At 37.9% G+C, this 13,787-nt stretch overlaps 1 protein-coding gene and 1 long non-coding RNA gene across 24 annotated transcripts in view; one reads left to right on the top strand and one right to left on the bottom strand.

The window, feature by feature from the left end:
- Positions 1-7,615, bottom strand: part of LOC133214596 (uncharacterized) — a 28,790-nt gene extending 21,175 nt beyond the window's left edge. The window contains exon 1 of the long non-coding RNA XR_009726166.1: positions 7,059-7,615. This is a non-coding gene — a long non-coding RNA (uncharacterized LOC133214596). The remainder of the gene's footprint in view (positions 1-7,058) is intronic.
- The window catches only part of MYT1L (myelin transcription factor 1 like), a 315,455-nt gene that overhangs the window by 278,365 nt on the left and 23,303 nt on the right, over positions 1-13,787 (top strand). For all 23 annotated transcript variants that reach the window (XM_061357560.1, XM_061357561.1, XM_061357564.1 and 20 more), the window contains 3 exons: positions 1,866-1,928; positions 6,568-6,651; positions 7,987-8,208. In XM_061357560.1, the coding sequence (XP_061213544.1) occupies positions 1,866-1,928; positions 6,568-6,651; positions 7,987-8,208 (369 nt within the window). The remainder of the gene's footprint in view (positions 1-1,865; positions 1,929-6,567; positions 6,652-7,986; positions 8,209-13,787) is intronic.

Below are 13,787 nucleotides of genomic sequence, written 5' to 3'. Positions count from 1 at the left end.
AAATTAAAATTAAAGTAAAAAGTAGTGAGAACATCTAAATACCTAGGTATGAATTATTTAAAATATAAGACCCTTGATATAAGATGCCCTAACCATTTCTTTTTTAATTTAAAGAAATAGCCAAAGCTTGTTCTTGCCATTTGCAACCACAGCAAAGAATGAATGGTAAAGGCCATAAAGACTGAACTGCAACTTCTTCAACCAGGGCCATATTTTTACCTAATTTATGTCAGAAGAACCAATGCAAAAATTAGGGGGTTTCTCTTTCTACAAGCAGAAAGACTGATGTATGATGTTAGACTGTGTATTGATCTTGAAAATGTAAAGAGTCACGGTAATAATTGTGCCTTTTAGTCAAGATCATGGTCTTGTACTTGGTCCTGTACAAAGACAAAACAAGGGAAAAAGAATTGTCTTTAAGGATGTTGTTTATAACTCTTGTCCAAAGTCCACATGCTGCTGGTTACACAGAAGAGAAACTTCTAGAAGTGACATTCTATAGAAGTGAACCCCAGTGGTTTTACCAGCTTACATCCTGGAATTGCTACCATATTTTAATGTTTTCTGCAGAATAACTGAACTAGTTCACATGAAGGCCATGGGAGCTCCATTTAAAAAATTCCAGTTTAATTTATCTCTTCCAAGGTTGCATTAGTCACATTTGAAGTTTGGATCTGCTGAGCTACCCAGAGTTAGGTAATGCTTACTGGTTTTAAAGAGCTAAAATTCAGCTTAATGGAACATGATGGCCCCATTACACTTAATTCTGGGTTCCTTAACTCCTGATTTTAAGACATTTTCAAGTCTCTACAGAAACCTTTGTGAAGCAAAAGTTTACCAGCATGGACCAACTTTGAGGAAAGCACACATATCACTAAAGGGGGAAACCCAAAGTCTGCATGAATTTTGGATTCAAATAGTGGAAGAGTTCAATGTTATGGAAATCTGATGTTTCAGAATGCAAATGTGCATGGTTTTTTGAATTTAAATGCTTTCTTGAAATGAAGCTTTAAAGTATAGCTAAAATTGAAACCGCAGGCTCAAGAAAACTGATTTTTTTAATTCATGTAGCATTTGTCTGCTCAGTAAAATCAATATAAATTAATTCTGCCTTTGTCTTTTCTGTGACAGTGTATCAGTTCAAGTCCCATCTAATAATTTTACTTAGCATTAAAATATAGCTTATTTTGTGGTGATCACAATAATCTTTGCAATTTAGAAAAAAGCATCCATTTTCTTTGATGACTCCAATGTCATTCTACTATTAGAAATTCCACTGATGGCTGTATCAATGACGTCTCTGTCTAGTGCTGTAGCTTCATGTTTAGGAGCATTTGGGTGGGTTTCCATTTCTCCACAAGAAGCAAGCATTCCATGTCTACACATTTCCTTAGACATTTTTTTCACTTTATGGAGAGGTGGAGAGGTCTCTCTACCATGTGACCTTGTGACACGTTGGAGTGGGATTAGAGCAATAGCTCTGATGGGAAACAAAACAGCTCATTGTAATTTTAGTCATTACCTAAGAATACATCATGGGGATATTCCATTTGTTATCAACCCTACTCATTCCTGGTGGTGCGGGAATGTTAGGCTGCTGCTGGAAATCTCCACTAAACTGCAGGCGCTAGAGATGTCCAGAAAGTGTTTGAATGGGCAGGTGAGGAGTAGCAAAGACATTTTGTGAATGGAAGAAGTATGTTTGTCCCCAGTGTGGAGTTAAGCTGAAGTTTAGCAATGGCTAGAGGTCACCAGGACTGACACCTGTGGAAACAATAACTGAGCCAATTAATTTTTTTTTTAATGGGTAGTTATGTATTTCCTGTCAGTAACACTGCTCCATATCTCTTCCAATATTATTCTAGGTGTCCCACCCCTGGGTGTGATGGCTCTGGGCATATTACTGGAAATTATGCTTCACATCGAAGGTATGTAAAGAGAAGGTTTTGTTCTTTAAATCAAAAAAACTGAAGGGCTGGAAAGGATCTCAACAGACCTCTCTCCCCTCTCTCAATACTTAAGTGGGATTGAGTGTTGTACATAGACATGGGTTGGTCTAACCAATGAATAACATTTCTCAGCATGGCTCACTACTCAATTAGATAGGAAGATTTTTGCTAATATCTAGTAAAATCTTTGTAGAAAATTAATCCAGGTTTTCTACCATCTCTGGTAGCCCAGGGAAGCAATTTAACATTTATAAGTTTCTGCTGGGATTTTTTTCCCCCACAAATTTTATTTCCTGGTTATTCCTGTCAGTCTCTTCCAGACTCCCTGTGTATTTCTTGAAATGCAAAAATAGACCTAGTTCTTTACCTCCTCTCCCAGCCAAAGCCTTACTGGCTTTAATCAGAGGGAAAAAGTAACTCTTTCATCTAATATGCACCAGTCTTGTTGGTACATTTCATAATAAAGCTTGGCTTGGTTTTAAATCACAACACACTGTACCTTACTATATCAAGCCAAAAGAATGGAAAGAAATTTGTGGATGAAAGCTGTTACTTTAACTGCCTAAATTATAACTTTGATTCTTACCAAGGGCCAAAGAAAGCTTCACACTTACTAATTAGGGTATTTTTTATACCCCAAAATCAATTATGGTGGTAGTATTATAGAGGTAATGTAGCAAATGCTGTAATTAGCAATTCACTTGTGGCTATATAAGAACTATAAATCAGTAGAGCAGAGTTTCACCATATTTTGTAGAGAGCTATCCACTCCTTAAGTCAACAAATAATAACATAACTCGCCTCTCTTTTGTTAGTAAAGGGTCTTTAATCCCATGTGTACTTACACTGTTGAGTCTGGATATTCGCTTGCTTCACTTTTACAATTGGCTATAACTAATCAATACAGAAGTTAAGTGTATTCCCAGTAAAAGCAACAAACAGTTTAAAGTCAAAACACGAATAACATAGAGATCGGGAATGTGCCACACCTTTACATGCGGTAAAAATGAAAGATCACGGTAACAATTTCTGTAATGCACAGTTAAACATAAAAAGTACAAGTAACAGTATAAAGGAGAAGATGTAAACATTTTAAAAGCAGTTACAGATGTAGAAGATTATATCACACTTCCAAAGGGATTTAAGGTCAAATTTAGAACTACGTTTAACTATGTGGATTTATCAGCTCTCAACTCTCCCAGCAGTGAAGCTGTGCCTGACTTGGGTATTCAGGAACCTGTTTATGTATCTGTTCATGTATTTAACCAGAAACAGGCAGGACAGTGAAGATGCAGAAGGCAAAGTGTCAAAAATAGGAAACCTAAAAGCTGGCAAGGTTCACAGGGGAGAATCACTGCATGTCAGCCTGTTTTTTAAACCCTTTCCCTAGGCACTGTCTCTTAACCACTGCAGGACCAGACCATGAGCTTGCCTACCTTCATCTGCAAAATCTCACATTTTTGTATGAGTGGTGGACCAAGTTTTCATTTGATTTTGCAGCGTACTCAGTACACATAAAGATATAAAAAGTAATTCTGCAAAACTGAATGATGTGGAATTTGCCCAGTCCATTGAGATTTAGAGCATTCAAACTTTTGAAATGCCACCATGTCTATGTTGACCACATAATTCCTTTGTTTCTGTTCCGAAAGGCCACCTTGGCAGCCTGCGTTCACAGGGGCACTGACACTGAAGGAGTGATGTCTTTGCATAAACCACCAGTGTTCCCAGGAGACCTGTCATATTTGCACAGAGCCAGCCCTGCAGTGTTTAGGTCATGATATCTGTCAAGGCCATTTCTGAGGCTGGCAAATTGCATGCAAACCAGTAGCCTAAATCTGGAGCTGTTAAGTATGAAAGACCTCACAGCATGTTCACAGTTAAGCTTCCTAATTCCCACACTGACAGTTAGCATCTGAGTTAGCATTTTTTCTCGTATTCTGTACCATCACTTACAACCCTTTCGGTTCAGAAGGAAGGGAATGACAAACTTCTCTCCTAAATGGCTGCCAAGATGCCTGGGTATCATCTGTATTTAAAATGGCTGCTCAACAGCAAGCACACATGAAGGCATGTTTAACTCTGCCCTAGCTCTGCAGTTCCAACACCCATTCAGTGTGTGCAGAAATTTACATCAGCAGATACTGGTGTTGAGTTTCCCTTGTTGTATTTTATCTTCATATATAAGAAATTAAACTGATACAAAAAACAAAGTAATATGTTTACTTTGTAATAGCTTTTGGTTATTACAGAATAAAAAAAAAAATAAAGCAAAGGCTCATCCTTGACATATGTTTTCCTGGTGAATCTGCTGTCAGAGAAAAAATGAGTTAATCATAATCTCAGAAGCTGTCTGTTGAAAAATGTCTGTTTAGAGGACCTGAATGGTCTTAAAATTTTCTAATAAATCATAGTGCCAAAATAGAAAGACCTACTGCAAAAAAGGTGATGCACCAAAATACCAATAAGTAGGTGATAATTAAATTGGCTTAATATGTAGAAAGCACTAAATCAAGGCAGAAATTCTTCATTCAGGTTTTGTTATGAAAATGTCATCATCTACAAGCATACCCATCTGTACACCTACTAAAAAAAAGTATTGCTTTCTGAAGCATTTCTAGTAACTGTTTAGCTTTCAGAGGCAAAACCTGATTATTTTCACACTGTGAGTATGCCTAGGCTCACAGATAAGCCAGGGATATCTGTAATTCCTGTCCTTTCCCCTTCACTTCCTGCACTCCAGGTTGTATGGGAAGCAGTGAACCAATCTGTTCCCAAACTGCCCCCTTAAGCCAGAGCCGGCTTCCTTTTATTTTAAATCACTTAGACTCTGTTTATCCTACCTCTGTCTTCTTACAGATTATGATATTACTGTCTTCAAATAAAACTATATTTAAGTGGCATAGGCTTTCTCAGGTTTATTTTGTACACAAGGAACTATGGTACTTTGGTGTGTGCTGTGCAAGTTCTAATAAACAGCAATTTGTTTTAAAAAGGAAAATGATCAGCTGCGTCTAAATGAAATGGGATGAGAGCTCAGGTCCAAGCATCAGCATACAGATGCCTACACTATTAAATTGTTACTGTGTCCCCTGGCATGTTACTAACCCTGGGCCACTGAAACTTTCCTAGGGAATTCTCAGATATGATTTGGAGCTCAGCATGGGTCCAGATCACTCTCTACAAGCAATATGGCTGTAGCTATTCTGCTTTACCAGAAGAAGAATTTAGCTGAATAGACGTACTGTTTCAATCCAAGAGCTTGCTGGTCCTGGATCAGAACAGGAGTTTTAGGTCCCTTCCATTTACCACTGCACGTATAGCCATGCCATCTCACTAGGATTTGTTAGGTAATACACTATGTCCAATATCTTGTGCTGGCATTCCTCCCTTACTTTGACTTGCTTATGACTTTGCAGCATGTAAACTCTATTTCTATTTTCATTGACCAGCACAGAATTCTGTCTGTGATAGCATCACCCTTTTCTCTACTTGTTCCTCCCAGTCCTCACTGGCCTTTACAAGGCAAAATAACTGAAAATTTTGCTACCACTATTTCTGTCTCTTCTTCCTGAAGACAGGACCTACTATATATGCTGAAGTACCCTTTGTTATGTTGAAACAAAAACATAATCTTCTATTTTTGTTTCTTTCTCTATGGATATTTTTCTTTGGTGACACTACTTTGTCTCTCATCTGAATACTTTTGAAGGTGGTGTTCTATTGATGAATTTCTTTTTTAATGTTGATGTTAAGATGGAAGTCACATTTAAGTAGAGGACAAAGCGTGATTTTTTTGGTAGACATATTCATGTCCTTAGAAACTACTTAAAATTTTTAAGTATCCATTAAAGTCATTGTCAAGTTTACTAAATAGTTTCTATAATGAATTCTTCATACGCAAAGGGAAATCTGAGCTTATAAAATCTTGGAATAGATATATATTTTCTGTCTTGTGTAGTTAAACCCAGCATTCTCTGTGTCTATTTAAATGTAACATTGCTTAAGCTAACATACAATTTGATTTTATCAAATCTTTTTGTGAGTTGTGAGCACTTAAACTCTTTTCACACGAAGGCACTGTACAGCTCTAAGCACTGCCATGTTTTTATTCAACCATCCTATAGGATTCTTCCAAGATGTTTGGGAAGGTTTGATAGCATTTCTGATGTGCTTCCTGGAGAAATTTTTAGTCCTACCAACAGATCCAAGAACTCCTGTTTTCTGAGCCTATTCTTCTGTGCCTCTCAGAGATACAGAAGACATACTGTCTGTCAGCCCTGAAGCACTGGCTTCTATTCCTTCCAAAGCTGTCGCTGCTGCTGCTGAGTCAGCTGGAGGGATTATTAGGAAGAACTGCTTTCCCTGGCTCCCCAGGGATTCCTGTGCGTGTGATATGCACAGTGCCTGCAGTCCTGTTTGGCATCACAAACCGAGATACGCGGATTCCCCCTTGTGGTTGCATTCTGCAGCTCTCCTTATTTAAACTACTGGAGCTCTGATTTTGGAAACTGGGCAGGATTACCTATTCTGCCTGGTATTCAGATAGAAAACATATCCCTTGTAAACTGTACCCAAGAATGAGAAATTGCGTTTTAAATAGTTTTCTTTCACTCAGTCTTTCAGGTTGTCCGCGAGCAAAGAAAAGTGGAATCAGGATAGCACAAAGCAAGGAAGACAAAGAAGACCAAGAGCCAATTAGGTGAGCACAAATATTGTCAAAGGGCCTTCATGTGTTTTATAATGTCATATATATCTTCAGCTTTTTATAAGAGCATAAATGTTACTGCATGATAGTTATCCAAGAGCAGATGGCCCACTGATTTTTGTGAGTGAACTGCAAATCAAGGATCTGTGCTGATTTAGTCAGCAAAGGATATAATATTCAGCCAAGGGCACAATCTTCTATAATTTTGAAAGTTTAAAATATGTTTTTCACATGAAGTTAAAAAATTATCTAGATCTTTTTCTCCTAGAATAAATCCCCTTAAAAGTGTTTGCATGCTATAGACAAACCATACATGCTAAATAAAGTAGTTGAGTGTTCATATGAGATTGCTGCAACAAATCTGGCTGTCTATGCAGTTTACATGTGGAACAAATGCCTACCTATAGGTTTTTTAGTTTCTTCTTGCAAGGTGCTCTGGTATCAGCAGCCACTGAACTCAGTGGATTTAGTGACTGCTTACACCATTCAAGACTGGATCCTTAGTGGAGAGTTGCAGCAATATTTTAGTGTAGGACAAACAGTGAAGTAACCAGCCCAGTTTTGATATGTGTTCCATAATGGCATACGAAAAGAAAACATTATCTCATTTAAACATTTCACTTTGAAGATTCTAACTTCTAACCTTCTAATCCTGGTCATTTGTTTTTAGAAGTATACAGGGGGAATATATGAGGGAATTCCTAAGTAAGAAAAACCATCCAATGAAGACAGAGCTGCTTTCATTGATATCTCTAGGCTGTAACACATAGTTCGTTTTAATCCTTCCTATTCAGAGAGTGGTTAAAGGTGCTCAGCATTTCTGATGAGGTGTTATGATCACTTCATACCTAACTGTTAAAACATTTTCATGACTTCAGACAAGTCTTTTTTAGATTCCATGCACATAAATAAAATGTACCAAGGATTATACTAAGTAGGATTTTATGCTTACAGAGTTTTTATGGGCAATTTCCCTGCTGAGTGGAGCTCAGTAGCCAACATTTCAATTCCAGTGTGATATTTAGTGTAATGAACGCCTGCAATTCAAATATATATCTCAGTCCTCTTATTGCAATTCACAAAATCAACAAAGCCGTGAGTTTGTCTACCAGTTAACCTCCTCATAGTGTTTCAAAGAATATATTTTTGTCATATTAGTACAGTTCTGCTTATAATTTTACCCACTAAAGGGTATCTTAACTATTTTTAAGACCACAGTGCATGATTGTTCTTTTCTTTTCATGTCGGGTTTATTTTGACTTTGTTGTAGAGGCTACCAGGTATATGATGGCAAGACAATAAAGTTTATCTCATCTATCTGCTATCCAGATGTCCAGTTCCTGGTTGTGATGGTCAGGGTCATATAACTGGAAAATATGCATCCCATCGCAGTGCATCAGGGTGTCCTCTAGCTGCCAAAAGGCAAAAGGACGGGTACCTAAATGGCTCACAGTTCTCTTGGAAGTCAGTGAAGACGGAAGGAATGTCATGTCCAACCCCAGGATGTGATGGCTCAGGACATGTCAGTGGTAGCTTCCTTACTCATCGTAGGTGAGTAACTGTGGCTTATACTTTTCAATTATGCATATTATTTAAATTAGGTCAGTAAGATTTGAAGTACAGCTTTCTCTCGTGGCATTTCTCTACTCCCTTTGCATTTCATTATTACTTTGAAAAACAACCTTTCCACATATATTTGTAGATAAATGGAAATCAAGACACGTGATTTTTTGGGATGCAAGCCCTAGCAGATACAGACCTGAATCTGAATCTATAATGCACAGGAAATTTTAGGGAAAAAAGTGTGAATGGCAATAACTGTAAATTTCTTTATTGATTGACTTTGGATGAATTGTCTTAGGATAGACTTTGTAATACACATCTGAATAGCCCTGATTTTCAGACATGTCAAACACACTGTTAATTCTCACAGAGCATGGAACTGAAGAAGTAAAGGAACCAGTTCCATAAAAACAGAGTACTTTTAATAAGTTGGTAATGAAAATGTTTGCACAAAACAATATATGTAGAAAATAGCAGATTAATTAAAAACAATGGAATACACATATTTGACAAAAGAAATATAACGCCCAATTTTCTATACACTTAGCAAAAATAAGAGAACTTCAGTGACAACATTTTTCATAGCTTTGAAGAAATTAAGGAAGAGAACATGGCCATTCTATTAGGGATAAATCTTGCTGCCATTTTAGGTATTAGGTTAGAAGGAAGCAAGGATGTTCTTGGAGCTTTGAGGGGGAATCTCATTTTGAGCATAACTCTAATGCCAGAGCAAATCTCTTATATAATCACTAATATAAAACTTAATTACTTCATATATGTCAAACCAATGTGCCTAATTTGTCACCCTTCTTCAGGCAAACCTAAGTTGAACTTCTGTACCCTTTAGGTAACTAAACCAACCTGATCTTGTTTTGTACTTAGTTCTAGATGTAGAGGTAAAATGTGTATTTCTTATTCTTTCTCTTGCCTGTAACTATTCCTTTGATTCTTTCTTTGACAATCCTTTATTGCTTAACTCAAAAGCCTTACCTGTACTGAAACCTCTCTGGATTTTTATGCACATAATTCCCATTTATTGTTTAGGTTCAGAGCTGGTTTTTTACTCAGTGTTTTTATGGTGCCTATCATGAAGGGATTCAGGGATTCTGGTCCATGTCATTAGTGGTCCACTGTATTACACAGCCTGCAGATCCCACAGGTTTTAGAGATGGATGCGAAAACCCTGATCATTTGTGCAGACGTCCATTTGTGACTTTCAGTAAAACATCAGTATTTTACTTCATATTTAAGCTTAGCTTTCTTCATAATGTAGTATTTATTTAACTCAGAGACCTGTCATTAAAGTTTTGAAATTATTATCTTTAGTTTAAAGGTACAATATAATTACTGAGAGATTGCTTTTAAGGAATATTTACATAATATTTACATTTTCAGGAAGAAAATTAGGAGAGAAACCTAAATATGATATTTAGCCACACAGCAGTCACCTCCTTTTTGAGTACAATTATCATAAGCAGAAACTTAAACATGTAAAAGATTTAACTTATAAAACCAGGTTTGGAGCAAAAAGGTCCATTGTTAGAGGAGAGCACCATAAAATGAAAGGTTGCTTAAAAGACTGACTGAAGTAGAAGTGATCTTTCTTAACTGATTTTATGTAAACAAGCACTGTTATTCTAAGTGGTAAGATGTTTAACAATTTTCTGAAGCTTCCATAAACTATGGCAATGTTAATAACAAGCCACATTATCTTAAAAGTATGATTAATAAGATTGGATATAAGGAGGAAATTCTTTCCTGCTAGGGTGGTGAGGCACTGGAATGGGTTGCCCAGGGAGGTTGTGAATCATAGAATCATAGAGTCATAGAATAGTTAGGGTTGGAAAGGACCTTAAGATCATCAAGTTCCAACCCCCCTGCCATGGGCAGGGACACCTAAACCATATTACCCAAGGCCTCATCCAATCCCTGTCAGTGTTCAAGGCCAGGTTGGATGAGACCTTGGGTGAGATGGTTTAGTGCGAGTTGTCCCTGCCCATGGCAGGGGGATTGGAACTTTAATGATCTTAAGGTCCTTTCCAACCCTAATTATTCTATGATTCTATAATTATTAAGATGCTGTTAAAAGGGCTTAGTTTGTTGCTCACAGAAAGAAAACTGTTTTGAGCCGTTTTAGATGCCTTAGGATAATTTACATGGCCTCCAGCTGTTGCTCAGAAAGGTAGGTCCAGTGTCATATTTATCAGTCTTTGTGATACGTCTTCTCAAATGGCATTTTATAACCGTGTATGGACAACTGAATCAAAGTCTGCCCCTAGCACTGAAGTTCAGAACACTTCATCTACTTTAAGAATCTGCTTGTAGTTGAACAAGATGTATTTACTCCTCTTCCAGACAACAGAGTCAATAGATCCCAGAGTTGTTCACTTCACTCAGTGAATTAGACATGTCTTAAATCAGAATTGTACCCTAAATGTCACTGAGTGTCAGTGGGGAGTACGGTTCCTCTGCCTACAAATAGGTACTTTATGCAAATTCATAGGGCATGTAAGATGGCCATACTGAGTTGGCAAAAACAACTGAAGGTTTGTGAGACACTCCAGTTCTTTGATTATGACAGCTGAGATCTGTGTATGCTTCCCAGGGGATCTGGAAAGGTGCTAGCCTTCTGAAATGAATGGGCCCCAGAGCTCCAGAGCTCCATGGCAGCTTTGACATATAATTCCCATGCAAACATTTAATCCTAGGTGTCCTAATCTGGAGTTCAACCCACCTAAATTACAGACTATATATTTCCTTACCTAAGGATGAAATATCCCCTCACTTTTAGTGTGTCTATCTATTTTAATAGGCTGTGCCCTCATCTTCTATCTCTAAGATCATTTTGCTGTACAGCTATGGCTATAAATCTCAGATGCCACTTTCTGCAGAGAAGCAATGTTATGACAGTTATACAGTGAGACCCGACTTATGTGCTGTCTTTTGCAGGTATCTACATTCAGCATGTGCGGTGAGAAGGCAGGGCTATGACCATTAACTGAGTCAGTAAAAGCGCCTAGGGGAGTAGGAGTTAAAAGTCTTTGGTTTTACTTCTCTCTTAATAGGTGATTTTTCTTCATCAATACAAATATTTTTCTATCAGCAGACTTCTATAAACATATGCAGTAATTACATGTGTAGCTGTCCTTAATGTGTTGGGATTTTTATATTCTACAGCTGTCTACAAATGGCATATTTTATATTTTATATGCCATTTGTAGACAGCTGTTAGTATGCTATTATCCAAGCAGCTGTAATACTCTGGAAACTGGAACGGCAAACTGGCTTGTGAAAATTATGCCAACTGCTGAATTAATTAAATATATATGTATATATATTGAGTTTTCTGAGGCAAAGCTTTCTTAGAGCTGCTGTTGCACCTGGTACACATGGTGTCATTCCACTGATATCAATGGACCCTGGAGATGATCCACAAGAGCTGGTAAATCAGTACTTCATAAAAAAACTGCTCCAACTGGTATCGCATAGTCTGGTATTTATGCATATCTGTACATATATGCTTCTGAAGTCTGAAGCAAAAGTAAGTAGGTGATGGAAAAAGTAATAAATTTCAGTAAATTTTGAATCCTACCTTATGAAAAAAGGCATCAACAAAGGTTTCTGGATTTTTAATGTTTGTCATGCCTGTCTGCAAAATTTCCTATTAATAGCTTTATTTTGTCAAGGAGCTGGCATAGGAAAGAATGGCAACAGAGGGTTATGAGAAGGGACTTGAAGCATAGGGTGAAGAGCGCTATGCTTCAAAAAGGAGCCTGTGCTACCAGGAGAGGCCAGTGTGAAATAAGGTGGCCTATCAGCAATATGAAAGTGAATTGGAAGGCATGTAAGCATGGAGTCAGTAGATAGGTAAATGAAACAGGTTATAATGAAATGTCAATTGGTTATTATACTGTAGTTTTCCAGTTTGGTTCTTGAACAGAGCCTTACACCCTCATACTTGATTTGAGACAATTTTTCTGGATGGCATCATTTCTAATACCGTGATCAGTGGGAATTTCTCAGAATATACTTGGATTTAGCAACCCTGCTCCTTAGTACAAAATGGGAAATGTGCATGTGTTGACATCAGTGGAAATTACATGCAGAAGTTCTTTTTCAGATCTAAACCACTGTTCTTGCTCCCATCTCCTGCTCACTTTTATTTAAATCAGCCCATTTCAAACACAGTAATTAGTTTTTAAATTCCTTTAGTATGGAAAATTGTTGTGGTTTAACCCCAGTAGGGAGTTCAGCGCCGTACAGCTGCTCCCTCACTCACTCCCAGCAGGATGGAGGAGAAAATCAGAAGGGTTAAACTGAAAAAACCTCATGGGTTGAGGGAAATACAGCTTAATAGGTAGAGCAAGAACCACACTTGGAAGCAAAGCAAAACAAGGAATCTGTTTACCACTTCCTATTGGCAGGCAGGTGTTCAGCCATCTGCAGGAAAGTAGGGCTCTATCACATGTGACTGTTACTTGGGATCCCGACACTGTGTCTCTGGATGTTCCCGTCTTTCTTCATCTTCCCCCCAGCTTTTATTGCTGATCTTAATGCCATATGGTCTGGGATATCCCTTGGCTCAGTTTGGGTCAGCTGTCCTGGCTGTGTCCTCTCCCAGCTTCTTGTGTACCCGCAGCCTACTCACGGGTGGAGTGTGGTGAGGAGCAGAAAAGACCTTTACTCTGCGTAAGCACTGTTCAGCAGTAACTAAAATATCCCTGTACGATCAATACTGTTTTCAACACAAACGGAAAACATATCACCATACCAGTTTCTATGAAGAAAATTAACTCTATCCCAGCCAAAAATAGTACAAAACCATATACTAGTAGAGCTATAATATACAAGAGACAAATTACAAGTATTTTCCCCATTTACATTCTAGTGCTAAATAGAGATAAAAATGTGGAGAAAGGGAATTTTTCTATAGTGTGCCCGTACTCTCACTGAGGACAATGGGACTCCAAGATCTTTAGACAAACTCATAGAATATGACTTGTATTTGCGCAGCAGGGGCATGACACTGTCTGCGAAATGTCTAGATGTGCTGGAAGTAATGGACATAATCCAGTGCATTTTCCCTTCTGAAGGAATGTATACAGAAATTGTGAGATAGTTATGAGAAATGTTTGTATATGACAGTTACGGGCTATCCACTTTATGCATATGAATGCTTAGTTAATGGTAAAGCTCTCAGAAAGCTTGCAGGAAGATAATAGCAGTGCACTGAGTTCAGCCATCTCCTTACATGTATGTTCTGAGGTGAAGGAGCACTGTCAGTGTTGTTTCCTCCAAAAATTGTAGGTTGGTCACAACTGTGATGCATTGCTAAGAATGGGAACAGGCAGATTAGGAAAAGATTAAAAGATAAAAATATACAAAATCAAAGCAGGAGCTGCCCTCAGCAGCTGCTTGGTAAAAGCAGGCAGGTTCCAGTACTAGCACAGGTCCTCAGAAAACCTCTATCTCCCAAAGTCTCAAAGCATTCAGGAGATGATAGATGTGAGGGAAGAAGAATGGAGATGTAGATTTTTAATGTGCAGATCCTTCTTCTCATGAAATAT

The sequence above is a fragment of the Neopsephotus bourkii genome, unplaced genomic scaffold (genome assembly GCF_033783945.1).
Source record: "Neopsephotus bourkii isolate Nb327-2 ecotype Australia unplaced genomic scaffold, CSIRO-AGI_Nbou_v1 NB_908, whole genome shotgun sequence".
In the NCBI taxonomy this organism is placed as follows: Eukaryota; Metazoa; Chordata; class Aves; order Psittaciformes; family Psittacidae; genus Neopsephotus; species Neopsephotus bourkii.
Note: the sequence above shows the minus strand (reverse complement) of the source record. Positions and strands in the feature narration are given on the sequence as shown.